The 24934-nt window shown below is 39.4% G+C and overlaps 5 protein-coding genes and 1 long non-coding RNA gene across 9 annotated transcripts; 3 read left to right on the forward strand and 3 right to left on the reverse strand.

Annotated features, from left to right (window-relative positions):
- The first annotated feature begins 1085 nt into the window (after positions 1–1085).
- LOC143359643 (cytochrome P450 6k1) lies at positions 1086–4861 on the forward strand. Its single transcript, XM_076797729.1, has 6 exons — positions 1086–1628; positions 2382–2617; positions 2700–2930; positions 3667–3944; positions 4207–4396; positions 4594–4861. Exons 1-6 carry the CDS (start codon positions 1219–1221, stop codon positions 4749–4751), a joined length of 1503 nt encoding a protein of 500 aa, XP_076653844.1. The 5' UTR covers positions 1086–1218; the 3' UTR covers positions 4752–4861.
- Mus101 (mutagen-sensitive 101) lies at positions 4853–11375 on the reverse strand. Of its 4 annotated transcripts, none has more exons than XM_076797705.1 (26): positions 11111–11365; positions 10588–10786; positions 10371–10510; positions 10084–10216; positions 9912–10019; positions 9646–9852; positions 9355–9571; positions 9150–9284; positions 9000–9076; positions 8762–8931; positions 8549–8687; positions 8353–8479; positions 8076–8282; positions 7833–8014; positions 7597–7763; positions 7322–7527; positions 7119–7246; positions 6834–7061; positions 6697–6759; positions 6405–6571; positions 6218–6339; positions 6042–6106; positions 5825–5965; positions 5562–5762; positions 5247–5476; positions 4853–5172 (listed from the first exon to the last, which is right to left on the reverse strand). In XM_076797705.1, the coding sequence occupies exons 2-26, from the start codon at positions 10696–10698 to the stop codon at positions 4950–4952; spliced, it is 3894 nt and encodes a 1297-aa protein (XP_076653820.1). In that variant the 5' UTR covers positions 10699–10786; positions 11111–11365; the 3' UTR covers positions 4853–4949. The 4 variants fall into 4 exon arrangements, 3 of the variants coding, with proteins under 3 accessions (XP_076653820.1, XP_076653822.1, XP_076653821.1); XM_076797707.1 differs by having other exon boundaries at positions 11080–11365; XM_076797706.1 differs by lacking the exon at positions 11111–11365 and having other exon boundaries at positions 10588–11041.
- A 537-nt stretch (positions 11376–11912) lies between these two features.
- Positions 11913–14511, reverse strand: LOC143359811 (adenylate kinase 8). The gene is made up of 10 exons (XM_076798081.1): positions 14018–14511; positions 13864–13955; positions 13714–13807; positions 13457–13549; positions 13256–13392; positions 13006–13183; positions 12792–12916; positions 12608–12717; positions 12373–12544; positions 11913–12246 (listed from the first exon to the last, which is right to left on the reverse strand). The coding sequence occupies exons 1-10, from the start codon at positions 14322–14324 to the stop codon at positions 11980–11982; spliced, it is 1575 nt and encodes a 524-aa protein (XP_076654196.1). The 5' UTR covers positions 14325–14511; the 3' UTR covers positions 11913–11979.
- Positions 14512–14878: 367 nt separating this feature from the next.
- Positions 14879–17544, forward strand: LOC143359810 (ATP-binding cassette sub-family F member 1). Its single transcript, XM_076798080.1, has 5 exons — positions 14879–15336; positions 15422–15647; positions 15716–16361; positions 16430–16608; positions 16686–17544. The coding sequence occupies exons 1-5, from the start codon at positions 14975–14977 to the stop codon at positions 17178–17180; spliced, it is 1908 nt and encodes a 635-aa protein (XP_076654195.1). The 5' UTR covers positions 14879–14974; the 3' UTR covers positions 17181–17544.
- Positions 17545–17789: 245 nt separating this feature from the next.
- On the forward strand, positions 17790–24196 carry LOC143359809 (uncharacterized). The gene is made up of 8 exons (XM_076798079.1): positions 17790–18083; positions 18664–19121; positions 19202–19381; positions 19458–19592; positions 19665–19912; positions 21114–21809; positions 22365–22652; positions 22801–24196. The coding sequence occupies exons 1-8, from the start codon at positions 17927–17929 to the stop codon at positions 22934–22936; spliced, it is 2298 nt and encodes a 765-aa protein (XP_076654194.1). The 5' UTR covers positions 17790–17926; the 3' UTR covers positions 22937–24196.
- Positions 23768–24853, reverse strand: LOC143359812 (uncharacterized). Its single transcript, XR_013083165.1, has 2 exons — positions 24605–24853; positions 23768–24514 (listed from the first exon to the last, which is right to left on the reverse strand). It is a non-coding gene; the product is annotated as an uncharacterized LOC143359812 (long non-coding RNA).
- Between the last annotated feature and the right edge of the window lie 81 nt (positions 24854–24934).

Raw genomic sequence — 24934 nt, forward strand, 5'->3', positions numbered from 1 at the left:
AAAAATACTTGGATTTCACGGCATGCACATCGTCAATTTTTTACCTACTTCTAACCTTTATATTACAAAATATCTGCAAAATCTCGTCAGCTCGTGACCAGCGCGCACTGCATTGAACCTTCCTCTTTCGAATGAGCCCTTTCCTAGCGAAAAATATTCTCATATAAAGACGAAAACTTTCCTCCCGTGAAACTATTTTTCGCCTACTTTTGTCGGTAACGTGGTCACTCTACCTTATCGCTAATCGACGGAGCTTTGGCCCCTAAGTACCACTTAATATGGACAGTAGAAAGCAAGATATCAACATCGTCCGCATTCTTTGAATGAGACCGCACATTTTATTATCACTTGCCAGTCATCCTGATAGCATAAATATAATTTTTTTCTATTTTCATTTATTTTTGGTACTCAATGTCGCACAAGAGCCATAGTTAGACTGCGGAAGATTCGGCACGAAAAATATTCGAAATTATATATAATACGTAGCACAATGAATAGACTGTGAATTTTATGCATTTAAAACAAAAATAGATGAGTGAAAAACAAAACTGTAACAACATTAGACGAATGTAAGAAAGTTGTTACATTATTTTTGACATGCGAAAGTTATTGAAAGAAGAAATACATTGTTATATAGCTTCCATTTCTTCAATATATGCAAAGCCTATGCATTATGCAAAAGTCGTATTTCTAAAATTCTCTAATCACAAAACAAATTTCTGTCCAGATCCCATTCTTTTAATGATTTCTTATATAATATATGACTTTGCATAAGCTTACGCGCTTTTCTCATATGTTACAATGAGTCGATAGAATCTTCTTGATTCTGGTTATCGCGCGGAGGTGAAGAAATGCTGAACTGGAAAAAGTTGCACATTCATCGCAGTATTTTATTTACTATTATTAACACCAATTGATATTGGTATTCGCTAATCGCCGTATGCAGTGATTTAATAACATCCAAACTGTGTTTGCACGCGATACTATTCATCATTAGAGATAAGACGAAGTAAAACAATTTCCCACTCGATTGCGCTGTATTTTAGATAAATCGATCTATAAAATATCCGACACAGCGGGAGGAGTCGTTTTAGCGTAAGAAGGGATATACGTGAGTGCGTAACACTCAAGTGTCGATACTTACATAATTGTTTACATGGTGATTTATAACCAGTCTGTCGGCGAAGCTCTGCTAGTGTCGATTCTCCGTGAGTTACGATGGTGCTCGCAACACTGATAATAAATGCGCTTCTGGTCGTACCGGTGATAGGGGTGCTGTTGTACCTGTACATGAATTATTCGCACACCTATTGGCAAAGGAGGGGTGTTCCTTCAAACTCGGGACATTGGTTTTTCGGGAACGTGAAAGATGCTTTTCTACTTCGAAGGAATCCCTCGTACTTGGTAGGCGACTTGTACTTCAACGCTAAACCGGAAGACGATGTCTACGGGTTCTATATTCTACACAAACCCTTCCTAATCGTCAAGAAACCAGAACTGATCAAGCAGATCATGATCAAGGACTTCTACGCTTTCATGGATCGATACTTCACCGCCGAATCCCGCCACGACAAAATCGGTAGCTCCAATCTTTTCAACATCAAAAATCCAGAATGGAAACACTTGAGGCGAGTAAAACTACGAGTGGACCCTGGGTCGTTTATGTCCGGAAATTTCGCTCTTGAATTTCTTCCCAATATTTATTTTGTCCCATTAATACTTCAAAGATTTGACGTTCCAACGACTATACATTAAAATAGGTGCCTGAATACGTATTCCAAATTTTTTTAGATTTTCTTAAGGGCCCGGGATAGTCACGTGACTTTTTCAGTGTCACCAGGTCGATTGCTAGATTGAACCTTCCTCTTTCAAATGAGCGCTTTCCCAGCGAAAAATATTCTCATATAAGGACGAAAAGTTGAGGCACGTAAAACCATTTTTCGCCTCTTTTGTCGGTAATGTGGTCGCCCTACCTTATCGCGAATCTACGAAGACCGTGCCCTAGAAGAGTAAAAAAGAATAAGTCATTAACATAAACGACCCAATATGCAGACTGCATCTATAAAAAATAATGTTGCGGACGGAAGGTTAAATATCAACAATTACTCACCAAGAATTTCCCTGAGGATTACAAACTTCTTTTGAGATCATTAATCGAACGAAAATTACCTGTTCCACATAGCGCAATTAAGAAAAGGTCAACTATTAGGCTTCCGGCAGCTAAAGTATCAATTACGGTCTAGAGATACCTAAACAAAGCCTTCTTACCTCCAAAGCGTTCTTTTTTTTTCATTTGACGCAATGTAGATGCAGTTCGCAGCGGCAAAAATAATTTGTATTTGTTTTGAAAAAACGATTTATTATCATGTTCGCCGATTTAGGACGAAGATAACGCCTGTGTTTACGAGTGGAAAAATGAGGAAGCTGTTCCACTTGTTAGTCGAGACCACCGAGTCGATGAAGAACTATTTGCAGAACGAAGTGTCTGGATCTGAAACAAAGACCGTTATGATGAGGGACGTTTCCTTGAAATACACTACAGACATTATATCCTCGGTTGCTTTCGGAGTTCATGTGAACTCTTTCGACAAGAACAACAACGAGTTCTTTGAAAAAGGTGCGATAGCTCGCAGTGCGATGCGCTTCGTAACCCGGGCACGATTAGAATCCTAATAAGACTTTAACGACTCCTGTTACAGCGCAAGAAGGAACTCACCCCACGTTTGTAGCAACCTTGCAATTAATGTTAATGTTTTTCTTCCCGTCGCTTTCGAAGTATGTAGGCAGGCAATTGTTGGGCAGTGCCACGGACTATTTCCGCAGTGTGTTTTGGGATTCCATGGAGAACCGGGAAATGTCGAAGACGAAACGGGGAGACTTGATAGATTCACTGATCGAGGTGAAGAGTGATGTAAAAGATAACGATTTTAGTAAGTGGCTGTTCACCATCTGGCTAAATTACCGGGTTCTAGATCTTCGTTTGCCATACTTGATCTGCATGATAAATAGACTGCGGATCCTTATGCAAAATAAAAGCTTTTCACCTGGATCACACCCAGTAAACAATTTGCTATGAATTTGCTACTGAAATTTGTCTACAAATTCCGACCCTTCTGTTTCCGCATTAGGCTCGGTATTTGAGTGCAAAGTTTGCAGCCAAAATTCCATACCAAATCAAGACCAAATCGAAGTCAAACCTTGAAGTCGTTATAGAGGGCAGATCGGTCGCACTAAGAGCGAACCTAACCTTGTTCTAAGAGTAAACCTTGCTTGTACAAGGGAAAACGGAATTCAATGAATGAAAATATATGAAACTTAAAATTATATAATTTAGAGGTTTAAATAAAATTCTATTTTTCCTCCTACAGCAAGGTTTACTCCGATTTTTCCGGATATGTACTCGTAGAGCAAGGACTTAGTACGACCGATCTGCCCTCTATAACGAAGTCAAGGTTTGGCCACAATTTGGCATGGAATTTTGCCTGCAAACTTTGCACTCAAATTTCGATCCATCTGTTTGCACATTTGGCTAGTAATTTGTCCGCAAGTTTTGATGCCAAATTCATACAAAATAAGCATGAAATTCTGCTCTAAACAGGGTTTGGTACCAAATGCCTTTTGCTCGCAAAGTGTGATATGAACATTGCGCAAAATTTTCAATTGCAGAATTGGAGGGGGATGTTTTGGTGGGCCAGGCGGCTATCTTTTTCGTTGCTGGTCGTGAGTCCAGCGTGACCACGATATCTTTCACGCTGTACGAGCTCGCTAAACAGCCGGAAATACAGAAACGGGTGCGCAAAGAGATTATAGAAACGATAAAATCCCAGGGATTGACGTACGAGAGCGTTCAGAATATGAAATACCTACATCAAACGTTGTGTGAGACTCTGAGGCTGTACCCGGCGGCTGCTCTTATCGATAGAGTGGCTACCACCGATTACAAGGTAGACAAAGCTACCCTGAAGCTACCCTGAAGCTACTCTATTAAATTAACTTGTTGTTGAACAAATTAGAATAGATGTTAAACCTGGCCTAGTGAAACGCACACTCATCTTATAGTGTCGCTTTCAAATAACTATGATTAGTTTGTTTTTGTTCTCTTAATTTGCCACACATGAGAACGATAAACCTGTTGCGTGTAACTACCTGACACAAAAACTGCAAATTACTTGGTAAATGAATACAATCATCTTTTATGTTCTATAGATACCGGGAACCGATATAGTGATAGAAAAAGGGACGCCGGTATATGTACCGCTGTACGGACTCCACCGCGATCCGAGATACTTCCCTGATCCGGATCATTACGATCCTGATAGATTCAGCGACGAAAATAAGGGCAACATTAAACAGTTTACGTATATGCCCTTTGGAGAAGGTCCACGAAATTGTATCGGTAAGAGCATGATTTCTAAGCCTGCGATGACACATTCGTAATCTAGCAAAATTTGCTGCACGTTACTTTGCAAATTAACGTAGTTGAGAGGGCAGAGTATTTTGCATAGAAAACAATGTGCTTTCGCAGGGTTGAAATGTACCTATTGAGATCGACGTTTCAGTTCTAAGAACAATTTTTTACTGGTCAAAATATAGGGATGAGGCTTGGAGAACTGCAGTCTGCTATGGGAGTGATCACAGTGCTCAAGGATTTCGAAGTTTCGCTGGACCCTACGTACAAATACGGTGTCAACCCCTATAACGCTTTCCTTACAACTCCGAATGACTTCAAATTGAATTTAACGAAACTGTAAACTACCCCTTGGACCTTCGAAATACGTATTTTATTAGGCCTTCCCGTAAGTTGGGATTAAGAAACCGTTCGATTAAAATTCTCAATTAATAAAGACATGAGTTGTAAGACATGACAAATATAATTTCACTTATGTACACAAATGGGTTTTCCAATTACTATCATACACAGTCTTGTAAAAGCAATTTTCACTGCCGTTTCATTTCGGTAGTAATGTTAAATACTTCTTGAACTCTGGTATTACGCATTCTCGCGGGCTCAGCGGTGTTTGTGCGGTTAGATAATCGCTCAAATATTGTGGCATGAAGCAGAGAATGCCTTTGCTCGCCAACATTGCCCAGTCAATTGGTTGACTGACTTGTCGCAGATTGACGAAGCAATGAGTAATCTTTTTCCCGTTCGGACTCGTGTCGTACGGCGGCCTAAAACAAATACGCATAAGCGCATCAGCTCGTGTAACTTGATATGCGATCCGAACTTGAGAAAACAAGCTCACCTTGCTTGAACGACTTTACCGCCTCCAGCCTCGATTAGTCTCTTAAATTGATCATGCTTGTCGCCGGAAGCTAATAACAGAGCCACCATATTATGAAACGGACCGAATGGTTTTTTCAACAATTGAAGCCTCCATTTGTAAGCCGCGGCAGCAATCATCACTTCCACTTCTCCTGTCGGGTCTGGTATAACACCTTTACTCTTTGGATTGCCCCACTCGTATTTTTCTTCCTATTAATGACGAGGTTTTATGTATATAGACAAATGCAATTAGCCGAACGTTAAGTAATCGCGTTAAACACACAGATATACCGACATCAAGGAATTTTCCTTCTTGCTCAGAATCTCGCAAGTACATACAGTGCAGTACCCATTTTCCTGACGCTATACTGCCCAACATCTTTTCGTTTCTGGATGGTCTGATGCAAAGCAAATGCGTTGCACTCGTGTCGAATGTAGCGTCTAACGATACCTCGCCACCGAGCTCTTTAATCACTTGTTCGTACGCTGTTCTGTCCTATTTAAAAAGAAAGAGGTGTATTAACATAACATAACATATGCAGTTCAATTGTAACACACCTTTATGCCAGACAGCATGAACTTCAATTTCTTCGGGGGCTCTGGCTCTTCCTCCTTCTCCTCAGTTTCCTCATATTCTTCGTGCTCTACCGTACGGTCATTGCGAATAATGCTTTCATTCTGTTCCTCGTTCAACGTTGACTATATATATAAATGGACATAACGTAAGCATTGAAAGGCTTAAGGAATTTTGTTTACAAAATGTAGAAGAACTTACGCGTTTCGAGTGACTCGGATCTTCCCATACAATAGCATCGATAGGTTGAGAATCTTTCACAATGACTGTAAGGAACGTATGATTAGTTACAATTAGTTACGATGTAGCTGCAGCCACCATGTGACAAAAAGAAGAAGAAGAAGAAGAAGAAAGAGAAGATGATAATATGTACTTGCATTTTTGTATGGGATCAGAAGGCTCTGCATCATACGAGTTTGCATTTTCTCCGGAAAGGGAGTACCTATTTTCAGGCGTGCTCGAGGTTCTCTGAAGTACTTGATGCAGTTGCGCAATTTGCCTACGAGGTGAACGCAGCGATAAATAACATGTAATTATTTTAACTCAACAACTGATATAACTCACAGATTAATTTCATTATTCTGTAATGGCGTATTCTCGTCGGGAAAATCTAATTTTCTGTTAATAGGCGTGGTTGAAGAAACTGTACTGCTATTTCGCGGTACCTCAGGCGTTTCTGTAGCTGGTGGTGCTTCGTTATTGTCTGTTAACAGTGATTTATTTGCATCCTCCTATTAAATATGATACATATTTAAATCTTTTTATTGACAGAATATGTTTCTTCAACATTACTGTTAAGAATTGTACACTTCATATACAACTTAATATTTACAGACAAAAATAGAAAAATACTTACGTTTGGATCTTGACCTTGATTTTTCAATTTTTGCCACAATTGTCTTTTCAATTCGGAAAGAGGCTGCAATTTCAGCGATATTAAGATGAGTTTTCGCGCGATGTTATTATGTAGAATCAGAAATGCAATATACATACCGTGCTAAGCGCTCTCTTTTTCAAGGGAGGCTCCTCCACCCTTAAATCTGGAAAATTGTTGATCCATTTGACCCATCCTTTCCTTGTGTCCGGTGATGGGTCTGATTTAAACACCTGTCCGTATGGTGTTTCAGGCGTCGACACGTGGAACGGAGACTGTGGAGTCTTGTTCATAAGCAAGCTGAGTCGTTTATTTATTAGCGTGTCGCCCGAATTGCTGTCTTGACTCTGGAATAAGAATAATGTAGAAGAATTCCGTCTACAACGTAAATTAACTGTGCCTACCTGTAAATTTGATAAATGACGTTTCGGAGTAATAAAGTTGTCGTTTGCCACATTGCCTGGAGGACCCATTTGACTTATACCGGAACTAGATGCACTCGCGTTTGCAGTCTCGTCCAATTTCTCGGGAGCTATTATTAAACCGTCAAACTACCTTTACGCATTCATATTATATTGGAACATGGTTTTATTGAGACAGCACGTACCCATAGTCTCCCCGACAAGGTACGGAGCCTCATGGACACGTTTCATTTGAGCTGCACAAGCTCTCAGCCACTCGGCTGTGACAGCTGGTAATTTCCATTTCACCGCAGCATTGTATTTATTCCCTTCCGGCGTCGGGCAGACCAAATGCGTACTTCCATACGTGTTCTTTTCAAGATTCGTTTTACGTACAAAAATATCCTGGCACCTAAAACCAATAGTATTTCAATTTTCATTGTTCGTTGGAATTATTTTATTAATAACAAAGGTCTCGTACATGGCACCCAATTCTGTAGCCAGCGTTGCAAGGAACGTTCTTTCTATACCAGTATACATGCTCATCGTGATAACGCAACCTGACAATGGGTTCGAATGTTTCTTTATAGACAGAGGTCTGTGATAGTACATAATCTCGATTATTGCTTCCTGGTATATACAGTCTTCCTACAGGAAATTATCATCGTGAAGTACTCTGCGATTGCATTGATATTTATATGAAAAATTGCTATTTACTATAAACAAGTCGGTGACAATCTCGTTGACGGTATGTTTCAACACTGCACCACATTTCGGTACAACTCCGTAGTCTGGAATACCAGCGAACATGCTCGAAACAACTTTCCCACCCATTGCTGCTATTGATTCTGCCACAAAGCTTTCTGCGTCGGTGAAGCCGACCACGACGAACGTGTGTCCTGCGTAGTAATTCGTTAATTAATAGCATATCATCTGTGATAATCACGTATGCGGCGTTACCTTCGAATACCCTATCATTTAACGTCGATGTCTGGCTGATAGGAATAGTACTGCCATCGGCAGTACTTTCTGCCGCTCCAGATACACCTGTGCTTTTCGATAGCTTCACCTGACTCTTTCGATCGTTGACGAAAGTTTTCTCATTGTCATCCTTCGCGGGCGTGTGAGGTTTAAGGAACTCTTGTATAGTATTATCGTTTGTTGAAACTACGTTCAGAATGAGGAATATAAGTTTTCGTCGAAAGTTACACGAATAATTATTCCGCAAATACATTACCAATTGTATCTTGGAGGTATTGTTCTACAAGATCGGACTCTTTTTCCTTCTCCAACAATGCCAACTTTTTATCTATGTCGAAAGATGGTATAGACACTTTTTTCGGTTTCTGCAACATCTGCAAATTCTGAAACACATATAACTTATATAAAATATTTGTATAGGAGACAAAGATTGAATTTTTTGATGCACTTACTCTCTTGCTTAATGGGGATGGAGGTTCCGGAACTTTTTCTACTACACTGTGCTTTTGTACAAATATATAATTTTCTTCTGGTGCTGGCCGTTTTAGTTTCATACTTTCCTCCAGCCATTCCAAGGTTAAAATATGAGGACTGTGCAAAATGTTTATAATATGAAAGTATAAAATTGCTAAACGAAATGTCGGTGATAACTAGAGATAACGTACCATAATCCTTTCGATTTCAACATTTTAAGGTCACTAGCGGCTTTATTTTCATCTCCGATGATAACGTGTGTTAGAGCATCCGATATATCATCCAAACGCGTTGCACTGCCTACGTTTAATATCTTGTTGAGCTTGTCTCTTTGACTGGAAGCGAATCCCGTGAGATAAATCTAAAAAATCGAAGTATCAAAGCAATTTCAAAATACTAGTGTACGATATACATTGAAGTTTGACTTACATTGCATCCATCCAAAAATGGACCGGACAATTTTGCTTCACTGAAAGTTAGCCTTTCCAAAATTGCAGCTCTGTTAACTACAAATTTAGGTAAACTTAAGATTAAACTTCCTAATGTAACAGATCAACTTCCTTAGAATCGATCACTGACCATTTGTATCTCTGGATAAAAATTCCATTGAAGAAAAATTGCTCATTGCTGTTGTTGTTAAACTTTCATCTACGCAACTCCCTTGTATGTCGCAAGGTATGGCACTTATGGCGGAACAATTAAGTGTTTCGTGTGCTACGATTTCAAAAATAAGACATAATTAATTCTTGCTTTCGGATTACGGATAAAATAAAAATGTTTGTACCATTTAATTTTTCAGGAGTCGAACATGCGTTCAGTGATTTAATTAAGAAATCTTTAAAGGGCAAGGCATAGCCGACTTGTATACTCGCGTAAACCCAATTTGGTACCAAACACGCAATGTTTGCTTGCTTTGCATATTTCAGTTTCTCACTCAAAGGACTATTTTCTGCAGCAAGTAGAACTTTAACTTTTGAACCATCCAACGCACCCATAAACGTCTAGAACCGGTAATACAAATAAATCTTGAGAACATTCAAAACACAATAAGATTATATGAAATGAATAGAATTACCCCTCCATGGTTATTAATTAACTGTTTGATTTCATCTTTCTGACGTCTTGGGAGGTTTGTCGACGTCACTACTAAATTAAGGAAAACGGAAGCCTTATATTTATCGAACATGCTATCGTCTGGCCGAACAAATTCTTTTAAATTTGTCTCCCAAATTGCTTCCACCCATTCCTTAGTGACTATTGGTATCTTCATATCTGCGGCAGTCTGTTAAACAAGATCAGTCATTAATGAAACTAAAAATCACTACACATTAATAAACTCACTTCGTATTTCGCAGACATTACGGATGCTGTTACAAGATGCGTTACGCGAGAGCGCAACTGTCTCGTGAAAATACCGCCCATGTATTCTACCAATTTTCCAATGTGCTCCTACAAAATTTTTTAATTATCACGTGCTGCTAATTCTATAAATATTAAATTATAGGGAGCATACTTTTTCTTGCACTGCAAAACCTGTAGCACACACGCAAAGTCCTCTCATGGCTGTTGTATACACTGGACTTGTACCTTCTGGAATTGGTTCGCCGTTGACAAAGCAAAGTAGCAGGCATTTTGGTCCGACTATTCTGCAAAAATAAGAGAATTGTTTATATGCTGCAACAATAGTCTCAGGAGGGACAGTAGAAATACAAGGTGTTCAGCTCATAAATTTTTTCAATATAAATAAAGTCGATATTTAGTTGATTCTGCTTCATTAGGCAATTCAAAGATTCTACTTACGGACATTTAAATGTCTTCAATTTTTCAAATGTATCACCTATAAATTCCTCTAATATGAAGACATCACTTTTAACAGGTGTCATTTTACTGCATTTCTTTTCGCTAACCCATGTTGGTTGTAGGTCATGATCACAGCATTTCTAAGAACATAGTTAACTAAATTATATCTCTGTGGTTCTTTAAATACCTTTGTTTATTAACAGATCCATTCACTAACATTAAATGCCTGCCACATGTCTTCGATACAATCATGTTCAGACTTGTATTTGCTTGGTACAACAAAATAGAGATTCACATCCGTGTCAATTTGACTCTGTTCATTAACCATGTTTACGATGAACGCACAATCGACACTTATGTAAGTACTTTAAATAATACTGGATAAATAGTACGTTGCCAGCTGCTAGACCAATGTTCTGTCAAACACAAATTTAAATCTGACATTTTTATGTGCCGCAAAAATTGACGAGTACTAAAAATGTTAATGTAAAAATGACTGCATGGAACGCTATGTAACATTGCTCGACTTCTAATTATTGAAGTCTTAAATTATTAAATAAATTCGTTTATTCATACCGGTGATACAAACACGCGAGATGTTAGAGAGTTCCTTACAAATAAATAGTTGTAATTATTCATTAGGTAAACGTGAAAGGTAGAATAATATGACGATACAACTATGTCACTTCAGTATACATAAATTAATTACATTCAAGAAATTCCTGTACGTTTATACAAACGTATTATCGTGACATTCTGATCCTTTTCATAACCAAAAGATAGGTTAGATTCCCACTATAAACAAATGTTTGGATCCTCATTAATTTTGAGAAGAATATCTACATACATATGTTACTCTAAACAGTGCTTAATTTACACGGTTTGTATTTCACATACGTTAAAAACATCACTGAATTGTAAATTATGTCATAAAATCAACCGTTCCGTTCAACAAAACTTCTCGCGCCCAAATCGACGATTTAAATACTACATATGTACATATGTACATAAATACAGTTATATAGTTCCATTCGAAATTAACGAACAGATTATACAAGACAATTTAAAGGTATTCGAAGCTGTTCAAATATAAAATATACTGTATATTGTTCAAATGAAGTGTTTATAGATTAACATAGTATGAGAATAAAAAATTACTATTAAAAAAAAAAATATGTCAAATAGATAAGTGACAGGTGCGGAATGCTGCTAATGTTTACAAAAGAGTCTCTCCTGGAGCCCTTTTATTCTTCTGTAGACAAAATATTATAATACTATTCTATTACTCCTCATCCTGCTGCCTTCATTGTAATTCATTTTATTTCATATTTTTAATTTTGAAGTATTCTCTAATTTACTATCAGAGAGGAACCACCTCAGGCCTGTGCCAGCAGTTTGAACATTTGCCACTATGTGAGGCACCGCACCTACAGTGGCGGTTTATTTAAAATTCGATTTTACACTGGCGGAAAAGCAAGTCTTTCGCCCCGCGTTCTTGCTATCGCGAAAAGCGTTGAAGTAAATAAAACAGCTATACCGTTTTACTTAATTTTATTCTGCAGTTAATATTATATGTTCGAACGATTACTGGCTGTGCAGTAATTCTTTTTCAAAGAAAAACGTAGGCGCGTTCGCGCACGCGTATATGGTCAAACACGCTAGAATCAGGCTCATCGTCGGGATCATATTCAATGTCCATCGGATCGATTTCGGGCGGAGGTCTCGGCACTCTCAGCTTCTGATCTGGGGCCGGATGCATTAGACATGCCTCCACTTTCTCCCGGACAATCTTCTCGGTTTCATTCCCATCGATTTTCACCGCGGATTCGCCCGCGTACTGCATCATGTCAGTTACGTTCTCATCGTACTCTTGCAACTACGGTTTATCAACGATTAACCATTTTATATAGAGATGCCTAGGTCTATTTTGACCCAGTTGATAAATGGAAAATTTCAATAAAATCCTTAGTCTAATTATGACACAAGCGCCAGGGATCTTTACATCTCGTTCGACGACCAGCCTATAGTCTCTGGGGTGAACAGCTAAGTTATGATCCCCGGTGTCGTTGTTGCTCTTCGTAAACGAATCATGCTTGCTACCTGTCACGATATTGTAGCGGCGATTCAGCAATCTTTCTCTGCAGATATCGCCGCTGATTTCCACGAATATCACTCTGAAATATTCAGCATATTGAACGATAGTTCCGTATGTACGAGGAAACGATCAATTAGTTCACCTGTTTGGAGGAGTGGGACTAAGGTCCAGTAGCTTGAAGTCTTCCACTGTCTTTGGGTACCCGGTTAACACCCAACCCTTTTTCATGCACTCATAACTGGATATGTACTTCTGAAAATGATAAAGTCGGCATGCTACAGTCTCGTCGAACCGTTGTTATTTCTTTTTTCTTATCATTTTTCTACCTCGACAATTTGCATCCTAATTTTAGGTTTCGGTCTCTCTCCCCACCTGTGCTCGAACATTCGTAGCAACTCTCCGAGAGGATTCTTTTGCAGGCGGCATTGCTCCGCGACGTAATCGTAGTCGACTGTGAATATGATTAATTTAACGTTTATTAAAGCGGCACGAAGATCATACAGATTAATCAATATCAAGAGAAGAGAAATCAATGACTACCATGGATAAGGTTGAACCGCTCGGCCAAATATTTCGCCAATGTTGTGCACCCGGATCCCCTAGAGCCAATTAGTACGATACGGAAGAGGGACGGAGCCCCGCAATGCTTCTTCGTTTTCGCCAATTTCACGCAATCCTTTCCTAGCTCGTCCATATTCCTAATTCCGACCTCGACTTCCTTTCAGCCAACCGTTTTATCAATGGTCTCATTACATTTAATTGGAGATTCGTATATTAGAAGCAAACTGACTATCAAACAATTCGCATACGCCTCCCTCAGTCCTCGCAATCGCTTCTCGTAGCGACGTTCGTCAGATTTTCCCATGTAATTCTGCGGGTTACAAGGACGATAGTAGGTGTCGTTTATACAAATATCCTCCCAATTGCCTACAAAGAATAATTAAGAAGAATTACGAACCGAAAAGATTCATCTTCATTGTTGAATTTTTACCATATTCGTTCGAGACTATCAGCTGTATCACGTGCGTCGGTATTATGGCAGCGCGCTGGAAGATCTGTGCCTCCTTTTTCGTTCTTGGTAAATCTTTGGCAAACGCAGGTTTATCAATTTTATAAGCGAGTTATTTGCTTTTAATATTATAAACTTCAATACTAGCGAAACTATTGAAAAAGAAAATGATACTCCGCGGAGAATTCGAATTTCAAAAATGCAAAATGGCGGCAGCAATCCGCCCCAAACTTTATTACCAACAAGAATCCATCCGCACGCAAAAGCTCCGGTTTCCAACATCTTTCGCATAGCGAACGCAAGATCTTCCGATTCCGCGCAATGGCAGGTATCCTAAAGGAATCATTTCTTGTTATAACGAAATAAAGAAAATTCGATGAGCTCCTTACTTTGTCCTTCTCGCAAATTGTCCGAAGCTCCTTCAGGGTAAACGCATGAACGCCCAATTCTTCGCAAATAATGTCAGCAAGGGCCATCCTATCTGAAATAATCGTATCCTGTTTTCATGGAAACATTCGATAAACTTTTTTGGACAGGCTTTACCAAACATCGGCGGAGCGATTAAAATAATCCTGGAAGCATCGAGTCTCTTCACGGCGGTCTCCAGATATTGTTTCATGAATACAAGATGGTCGTCCGGCTCGTGAATTACCAGCTGAGTCGCGATGTTCTGCAGAAATTCATTCGATTTCGCTAAATGAAAAACCGTTAGTCTCTCCAAGAGCACGTTTACACGTGATAAAAATTGATTTACGTGGAACAGTTCGTATATGCGATATTTCTCTAAATACGCTACAGATCGCGCGTTTATCTGTTGCATCCTCTTCTCTATCTCTTGCAAGTCAGACATATTTAACGTTTAGTATATATATTTTCCTCTGCTTATTTGTCAAACTTGCATTACAACCGCTGAATGGACATAGGTAAAATTTCTTTCTTGTCAACTGTCAGCGAAAGACAGTGAGGTAGAAAAACGATCTACGAGAAAATCAAAAACAAATTGCACAGAAATTTGAATAGTTGTATGATAACGAACTGATCGATTAACAGTAACTGTACAGGGTGTCAAAAAATTATATGTCACGGCCACCATAGCGTGATTCTACACCTACGATTTGGTGGAAATTGACATAAAAAACTCCCCGCAAAATTGACCTTGACCTTGAAAATCACCCAGGGTCAAAATGACCCTGAATGTGCTAGGATCCCTAAATTGATAAACATTGATTCTCTTTCGATTATCTTCATGGATCCTCGTACGTTCATACATGGAACATTTTACCAATTTTTCATATTTTAAACCATGATTTTTGAGTTATGTCAATCCTGCAGCAAATGAGGGATATGCGTATAGAAGTCCGCAAACCGCAATATGATAATCTGATGATAAAATATGCTGAGAGTTGGATGGCGCCACGTGTTTCACGGTTTCCTCGATTGCCAGGCGTCGAGAAAGTATGGAAGAGTGAGGTTAAGTGAACCAGGTGGACACGTTTCACCATGTCAACGAACAAGAAAGATTCGGACGTTACGGATGTCACGAAAAAGATATCCGAAATGGACGTGGAGGAGACAGTGAAGAAGCTGACGCACAAAGAGAAGAAGAAACTGAAGAAGCAGCAGGAATATGAGAAAACGATGGAGATGATGATGAAGACCGGTGGCCAGGGTCACAGCGAGCTCGAGTCAAATTTCACCGTTTCCCAGTCGCAGACTCATCAACGCACCAATCAACAGTTGGAGCATGCCGTCGACATTAAGGTTGAAAATTTCAGTATAGCTGCTAAAGGAAAAGAGCTCTTCACCAATGCCAGTCTGTTGATAGCTCAGGGTAGGCGTTACGGTCTGGTAGGACCAAACGGGTATGCACCTCTACATGACTGATAAGTTTACTAAAACCCCCATCAAATACATTTTTTTATATCGGAAATATCGTTTATTTTATAGCCATGGGAAAACCACCTTGTTACGTCATATAGCGAAAAGATTATTCAGCATTCCTCCCAACATAGACGTTTTATATTGCGAACAAGAAGTTATTGCGGATGACACGCCAGCCGTTGAAGTAGTGCTGAATGCGGATGAAAAATGCAAGGAATTATTGACAGAGTGCAAAAAATTAGAAGGACTTGTAGAACAGGGTGACACGACAGTTCAGAGTAGATTACAGGAGGTAATGTTTTTTTATCTATTTTAATATTGTAATATTTTGTTATGATTAATATAAAATATCTGTTGTAGGTGTATGAAGAATTGAAAATTATTGGTGCAGATTCCGCGGAACCGCGTGCCAGAAGAATTCTTGCCGGTTTAGGATTCAGTCGTTCTATGCAAGATCGTGCGACAAAAAATTTTTCTGGTGGCTGGCGTATGCGCGTTTCCCTGGCGAGAGCATTGTTTTTAGAGCCTACTCTATTGTTGCTCGACGAACCGACGAATCATTTAGATCTAAATGCTGTTATTTGGCTGGACAATTACTTGCAAGCTTGGAAAAAGACTCTGCTCATTGTTTCCCACGACCAGAGTTTCTTGGACAATGTGTGCACAGATATAATCCATTTAGATCAACAAAAATTGTTTTATTATAAAGGAAATTATAGTATGTTTAAGAAAATGTATGAACAAAAAAGAAAGGAGATGATCAAAGCATACGAGAAACAAGAAAAAAGACTGAAGGATATGAAATCCTCGGGTCAGAGTAAAAAACAAGCAGAAAAGAAACAAAAAGAAGTGTTAACTAGGAAGCAGGAGAAGAATAGAACGAAAATGCAGAAACAAGAGGATGATAATGCTCCTACGGAGTTGTTACAGAAACCTAGAGAATATATAGTTAAATTCAGTTTCCCCGATCCACCTCCTTTGCAGCCACCTATTCTTGGTCTTCACAGTATGTTGATAATGTAATGGAATTTTACTTTGCACAGACATCAGCTAAGAAAAGAAATGTTGTTTCAGATGTTTCGTTCTCGTACCAGGGGCAAAAGTCACTATTTATCGAAGTTGATTTTGGAATAGACTTGAGCTCCAGAGTAGCTATAGTAGGACCTAATGGTGTTGGCAAATCTACGTTCCTGAAATTGTTAACAGGCGACTTACAACCTCTCAAAGGTGACTTAATAAGAAATCATCGATTGGTAAGTGATGCTCCTCGGTGAAACCTCGCGCAAGTTCAACAAAGATTTCGCGGACTAATTGTATTTTGAATTTACAGAGAATAGGAAAATTCGACCAGCACTCAGGCGAACATCTAACCGCTGAGGAAACACCGTCGGAATATTTGATGCGTTTGTTTAATCTTCCATACGAGAAAGCGAGGAAACAATTAGGAACGTTCGGACTTAGCTCTCACGCGCATACGATTAAAATGAAAGATTTGTCTGGCGGTCAAAAGGCGCGTGTCGCGTTAGCAGAATTATGTTTGAATGCGCCCGATGTTGTAATTCTAGATGAACCGACGAACAATTTAGACATAGAATCCATCGATGCCTTGGCTGATGCGATCAACGAATACAAAGGCGGAGTTATTATAGTTTCCCACGACGAACGTCTGATCAGAGACACGGAATGTTGTTTATACGTAATCGAGAATCAACAAATCAATGAAATCGATGGAGACTTCGATGACTATAGGAAAGAATTGTTGGAAAGTCTGGGTGAAGTTATAAATAATCCGAGTATAGCTGCAAACGCGGCAGTCCTACAATGATCACTTTTGCCTTTACAGAGCTATTTTTCGATGGCTTGTGTAATTGATTCTTTTGGAAATGAATGCTCAGTATTTTATACGCCGCGCGTTTGTTGCTTTCCCGACAAATTAATTTTTATTACCGATTCGAAAATATTCTTGGTGCAATAGCATGCTTGATTTATGTCTCAATATTTATCATATTTGAAATAAACGTTTTATCCAATAGAACAACTTTCGATGAACTCAATGAAAACAATTATTCGAGTCTACGAAAGATCCTTGTAAACATGTATATTGAGTTCTGCATAGAACTGTATTTTGTATCATAAATATTTAACTCCTATTCGATCGACAAAAATAAATATCAACTAACAAACCGAACTATCAAGTCATTTTTTCGTACATTTATTATCATCATCTTCCGTTTGAATAATAGATTCGATGCAATTAACGATCGCAATCAAGATATTTGATTATCGATCCTGATCGACGATTAAACTTTTCATTCGTCCGTGTATTCCTCGGACGGGATTCGACAAATGTTCTTATCAGACATTTTTCTAGTGATTTCTGAGAAATCGAAAGAAAGAGAGAGAGAGAGGGGGAGAAAGAAAGAGAGAGTGTTGGTTCTACTGAACTGCGTATAACCGGCGGCGCAATGTTCGCTGCCAAAACGGGCAGACGAGTGATGTGAAAATTGTCAAATATTTTGTGCGAGGTGGTGTCCCGCGGTGAACTTGATAGTGATCCAGACGATCGTTGCGATGTCCAGCACCCTGGAGAATAAGATTTTAAAGATGCAAGCACGCCTCAAAGCGGAAAATGAATCGAGGGATAGAGACAGACAGAGTAACGAGGTTGGACCAGGAACGGGCCTTCAGTCGTCGTCCACGGGGACTGGTTCGAGCCCTGCCTCTCGACGTGAGTTTCACTCAAATATTCCTGATATTCATCCTTCGATTTTCCCTCTGTCTCGATTTCTACTCGGTTCCTAACGTATTCATCTTCTTTCACCACTTGTCGTATAGGTTATGTTGACCATCACAATTTATTCTGTTGATTCTATATACGATACACTTTTTGGTCCACTTGTTTAACGCGCAGTTTATTTCGTTCAAACGATGATTAGTTCACGCACGATGCTATCGTTCTATTCGAAACGGCGTGGCGGGTCGAACTTTGAAATATTCACGGATTCGTTTAAACGAGCCTTACAAACAACAACAATGCTCTTACTTTTTTATTTAAAGAAATTCTCCTGCTTCTTAAGGTACGTTTTCGGTGGAGCTGCAATAGAAGCTATAAACGCAGCGACGAAAGCTGCTCCAAAATATCTTTCTTTGATGTGTTCATACTGAAGCTGTAACATATTTTATTTTACAATTATCAATTTATTTTTATTTATATTGCGACTATACTGTTTGTGTCGATAATGAAATGTTTTTTATTTTTATACAGCTTCGAACAAGCATGTAAACAATGTTCAATGTTTTTGATACAGCTCCAATTCCAACTCTGAAAGTCTCGCAGATACCTCCGAAGAAACAGGACAGCGAGTTTGAATCAAAGCTACAGGAAATCATGAAGATGAATGGTATTTTGAACATCAACGGACAGAGGTATCAAACGGAGATGAAAGATTTGGAGCACTTAGGTGAATTAGGGAACGGTACCTGCGGACATGTTGTTAAAATGAGGCATAAACCCAGCGGCGTGCTCATCGCTGTGAAACAAATGCGACGTTCTGGAAACGCGGAAGAAAATAAGAGGATAATTATGGATCTTGACGTTGTGTTGAAATCGCACGACTGTCCATATATTGTGCAATGTTTGGGATGTTTCATTACGGAATCCGATGTGTGGATTTGTATGGAATTAATGGCAACTTGCTTGGACAAACTATTGAAAAGAACTAGACAGGCGATGCCTGAAGAATTTTTAGGAAAAGTTACAGTAGCGGTAAGCGATATTGTACAACTCTCAAGCTTGCTTCCCACTGAACTGGAAAGAATAATTAAATCAATATTTTACTTTCACAGACAGTAAAAGCATTATCATACTTAAAAGAAAAGCACGGTGTAATTCATAGAGACGTGAAGCCTAGTAATATTCTTCTGGACGACAAGGGAGGAGTGAAATTATGCGATTTTGGTATATCCGGTAGACTAGTTGATAGTAAAGCAAAAACTAGAAGCGCGGGATGCGCCGCGTACATGGCTGTGAGTAGAACAATCGTATCCGTTGAACCGATAATTTTGAAAATTTATAACGTGTTTTCTATTTTATTTTTGTCAGCCCGAAAGAATAGATCCTCCAGATCCAACGAAACCGGACTACGATATAAGGGCAGACGTATGGAGTTTGGGTATTACTTTAGTAGAATTAGCTACAGGAGTGTTCCCTTATCGAGATTGTAAGACTGACTTCGAGGTAAATTGAGCACCGTACACTCATGCCAAGTATGTCCGAGCTGGATACTGTATCATTTATTTAACAATGCAGGTACTGAGCAGAGTAGTACAAGACGATCCTCCATCCCTTCCACAAGAGGCATCTTTCTCGAAAGAATTTCGAGGCTTCGTGAGTTGCTGTCTTACAAAAAATTACAAGCATCGTCCGAAGTATCATAAACTCATGGAGCACCCTTTCATTCGGAAATACGATGTACCTCAAGACGAGGAAACGAACTCCTCGGTATTAAATTCTGGCTGCCAATGGTTTGGCAGAGTTATGCGACAATTAGAGCCAAGGTAAACCGTTAATAACCGTTCTCGCCGTAACCAGTGAAACTAGTAGACTGTCGTGCATTAGAATAGTGTCGAGCGAGAACGAAAACTCTAGGTACAGACACACGTCATTAGAAAATACCATTCCATAGAAGCGAATAGAGTTTCAAAACATAGCATGAGATTCCCAACTAATATCATAATGATTTGGTTTGGTTTGAGTATATAACCGGGTATTGTCTTTTACGTTAGTTTTAAAGAAACGTTTTTAACACACTTCAGTATTCCTGGTTAATGGGTAGGTATATTGATGCGGCACGAAAATTTATGCTGAGTTTTGAAAAGTTGGGTTTTCGTAGGACTATTAGTATAATATTGTCTTTTTTATTTTGTTTTTTTTTTAATCCCTTATACATTTATCTTTTTATTCATTTGCCAAAATGATATTTACAAACCTGTCCATACAGTTTCGATTAAAAGTTTGCGTGCGTGTTGAATTGTGTTGCAGCGTTGAGCTTGAGGGAGGCAGCGCAGCATAGCATCCCCTCTCCCTCGCCCCTGCCCCCCGCTCCATTATTCCTAAAAACTTACCTAAAAATTCCAAAAAACTTAAAAAAAACAAAAACCTCACAAATACCCCAAAAATCTGCCCGATTTTCATTTCGAGTTGTTTGGTTTGTGCACGCGCCTGTTACACACCCCACCTTTCAACCCCCACTCATGGTAAGCATTGTTTTTATTTATTTGAATATTCATTTGTTTAATTTGTGTTTATATTATATACAGCGACTTGCCGGTTATGTGGCACAAACGATTCTTTTCCCTGTGCACACTCCATTCATCAAGAAGAATAGCTCATTTATACGATTTTATTGCTATATTTTAGTTCTCTGTTTAGCACGTAACATTCTCGGCTCTCTATAGTTTTCAACACAGATAGATATTATAGACTTTATGTTTTAATTACCTTTATAAAAACGACTCCTCTGTCCTTGTCTGTGTTTGCATGATTAAACTAAGATTAACGCTCTAACTTCTATTAACTCTCTACAGTTTCTAGATTTTTTTCTTTACAGAAACATCCTGTAGAATTTTACGATCTTGGATATAGCCAGGGTGGCATTCGAGCAAACGTGTCGAGTCACTTGTGCCGGGAGTCGATTTCATTCGTAATTAGGACGACACACATGAGAGAAATTCGGTTTAACGTTGTCGCCGTGTTCAGTTTCAGATTGCCAGGACGGCAGCAGCGAGTCACGACGGGTCACGTATCTCTGAAGCAAACGGCTCACCTCAGGGCTCAATCCGAAGTACCGGCTTTCTTGCGAAGCAACGTCACCAAAGACTCACAGAACTCCAATTTTCTGCCATTTCATCAACGATCAAATAGTGAGAACGGTGCGAACTATGTATCTTATAGTCCATACGCGCTTAGACGAAAGGAAATTTCCAGGCCGTTTTCTCCACCTTCGTCGAACGACGTCGACACACCGGAAACGAATTTTCAACGACCGTATTCACCGTATAGACATGTCGAACAGAACAAAGACTATACCTCGAATCACTGTTCTACCAACGGACAAGGTAGACAGGAAGGAAGACCGTTCTCTCCTTATAGGCAGGATGTTAATTCAATAGACACGAGTAGTAGGCTCTATTCACCGTACCACGGACGATATACCGAAGATCGGGACACCACCAAAGAACGATGGCAAGGTGCCCCTAGATCCTTGAGTCCGTTCGCACGGGACTACTCGCCGTGGAGGCGAGAAAACGTTGATCCCCCGAACGTGATACAACCGACAGAGAGTGGTCGATACTCGCCATTCTTACAGCAACGACTAGGACAAAATTCAGCCGCGCCGCAAACTCATTCACAGGCGCAGGACATTTATGGTAGTCCCATGATAAGTCGTAAAAGGTAATACACTCGTGAAAATATGCGGATAGCTATCCGTTTATACACTGCCCGAAATTTCCATAAAGCGGTCTGATTTTTTGGTGAAATCTTATAATCATGTCATAGTAATGAGAAGCTGATGCATCATAGCATTTTTGGATTAATAAAAGAAACCGTATACATGTTTGCAGTCATAGATATATTCAATATACAAATATAATATATATATATACAATTTTTATGAATTTAATAATCAATTTTAGTATAAATACGCACATCTGAATTACAATTAAAGTTTCTTTGCTGAGACTCACGTGTTATCCACACAAGATCTAAGCTCAAACTAAGTGGCTTTATAGAAATTTCGCACTCCTGTTCCGCGGCCTTCGACGAAAATGTAAATAAATTAAAGACGTAAACATTTCTGAGAGAGTGGCGTATATATTATAGATATTTGAAAAGTAACAAATTTCTCTATATTTTTTAAAAATACACCAAAATGTAGGTGACTTTATAGAAATTTCGTGCAGTGTATCATTAGACTGTTCTAAATTCTTTCGTCCTTTTCGAGTGCAGGTTTCCTTCCGAACCACCCCCGCAAGGATCTCACGGGTCAACCAGTCCAGAGTTACTAATCTCCCGTTTCGCGCACCAGATGAAGCAGGATCCTCCTTCCTCTATGCCACCGGCTCAGGGTGGATCGAAGGAATCCGCTAAGAAACGTTTCGCTTCTTACGTTCGTCTCAGGCTCGGAAGTGAACGTGCACCTTCTCCGGAACCACCGCCGAGATTGAGTCGTGGTGAATCGCCTCTGGCTCTCAGAAGGAACCTGGTCGATCAGGCGTCTCCTTCGTTCGCGCGAAGGTAGCGGGTGTCAACGTTTTCGTTTACAAATATCAACCCTTTCGATAATTTTAAGAATATTATACATGTCACGGTCGTATCAAAAGGGTTGAATCTGCGAATTAAAAGTTACCATTGATCTCTACCTTGTTCGTTTTTGTTTGCAAAGGTACATTTCATCTCCACCGCCTCAACCTCCTCCGAGGAGGTTGTCGGAGAGCAACTCTGTGCCTGGTAGTCCTCAGCATGTGCGAGCCCGTCTACGTTATACCCCCGAGCCTCAGAGGAGACCTCCGCCACCATAACCCACCGTTACGACGAAATCATATTCCTTGTTGGTGCCATATGCGTTAAAATTAACTGAATCGATCATATGTACCACGTAGAATGGTGTTGTAATCAACGACGGTCGGTGCACACATACACACACACATACAACACATACACACGCGCTCGCGCGCGAGCACACGCATACACACATACACGAGCGCATACGCGGACACAGAGGTGGTATCTGTGCACGATGTACTTGAAAACGATTCTAAACCAAAAAATAGTTGTTTGTAATACTCGGCGACACCGTAAACTATACGATGTACGTATTTTAAGACAGATAGACCTCGGATACGTACCGTGTACGATATTATTATATACCGAAATTGTTCGCGGGAAGGAGATAGGGGGACGAGACACGATTCGGCTCCTAGATTCGAGAGAGTGAGAGAGAGAGAGTGGAAGAGAGAGAGAGAGGAAGAGAGAGGACGGTCTTTGAAAATTTCAATATTCGCACGACTTTCTTTCGTGGCTGTAAACGTAACGCGTTGAACTACTTCTGTCAATAATTCTCTTGTCGACGTGTATTTATATAGGATGCAATCACCGATGCAATACGATGCTCAACTTTTTATATTGCTTGTAAAGATATAAATAAATGTAGTATGTTCGACGTTTTTCTAAAAAAAAAAAAAAAAAAGCGAATGAAGAAAAATGGGGAGAAAGATGAAAAAAACGCAAAGACAAAGGGAAAAAACGCAAAAAAAGGTAAAGAAAATCGTTAATAGGAGATGCGGCATCGTACTGAACGCGTAAACCGTTCCTATCACTCTTCGTTTACGCTTCTTTTTTTAATCGAGGGACACATGCGAGAAAAAGTATTTCGAACAAACACTCGCGCGGAAAGAGCTCCCATCCTCGGGCGGCCTTGCAGTGTATCTCTGCAACTCGACTTAGCAACGGCGACGTTCTTTTCACAATTTAACTATCGTTTGTAACAATACCAAACGTATACAGCGATCGCAGTCAGGGAGTCGATCGAAAGGAAACCAAATCGTAAGAACTATTAAACGACGCCTCCATAAGGAAAGCACAATATTCACGTCTCCTAGATTCTATGAATTTCAACAAATGTATATTATTTAATTAAGAGGCGTGTTTGGGCTAGAATGTTGTAATTATTATTTTTAACATTTATTCATTAACTTTGTTCAATCTACACTAGTAATCACCTTTGTCGCTTATTTGACAAAAGGATCTGTTGCAATGTAAATAAACTTATATTTATACGATCCCTGTTTCCTGTGACATTTCTTAACATTCGTTCGCGTTCGCTTTTCTTTTTTTTTTTCTCGTCTTTCTTTTTTTGCTTGCTTTGAATTGCAAACGAATGATACCTGGGGCTATCAATCTCGCGTGAGCGCGGCTACTTATTAGAATGTATTTTTACCATGTGCTGCCACGTAATCCTAAGCAATTTCTTTTTGTCGAACGCTCATGCGCGCTGCTATTGTCACATTGTAACGGTTTCATTTGCAGCGGAATGAATTTCGTTGATTAAGCTCATAACCAGCAGAACCACTGAATGATAATGCTTGTGACGAACCTGCCTGACCGATTAACCGTATCATTAGTATTCGTGAGCCCGACAACCGATTCCTTTCAATAGAACAATAATATTGCACAAGCTACATACTTACTTGCGCGTAATGCCATAAATGAAAACGAGCAGGATGATTTATGCTATATTAATTATATAACGACGATTTCAGCAATATCCACACGAACGGGTGAAAGATACCCAATTTTTATCGAGCAATACTATAATTACTTTCAATAAAAAAAAAAACAAAAGAAAGAAGAAAATTAGCGTATCGGAAAAAAATGATAATACACGTTGAAGCGACCGAGTCGGAAAGAACACTCCTTCGTTCTAAGGCGAGAGTAATAAGTTGCAGAAGAATTCATTATCTCTTTCGTTTTCCATGTGTGTATAGGTAGGCAAACTTACAAGCGTGTGTAATACAGAG

Source organism: Halictus rubicundus, chromosome 12 (assembly GCF_050948215.1).
Source record: "Halictus rubicundus isolate RS-2024b chromosome 12, iyHalRubi1_principal, whole genome shotgun sequence".
NCBI lineage: Eukaryota > Metazoa > Arthropoda > Insecta > Hymenoptera > Halictidae > Halictus > Halictus rubicundus.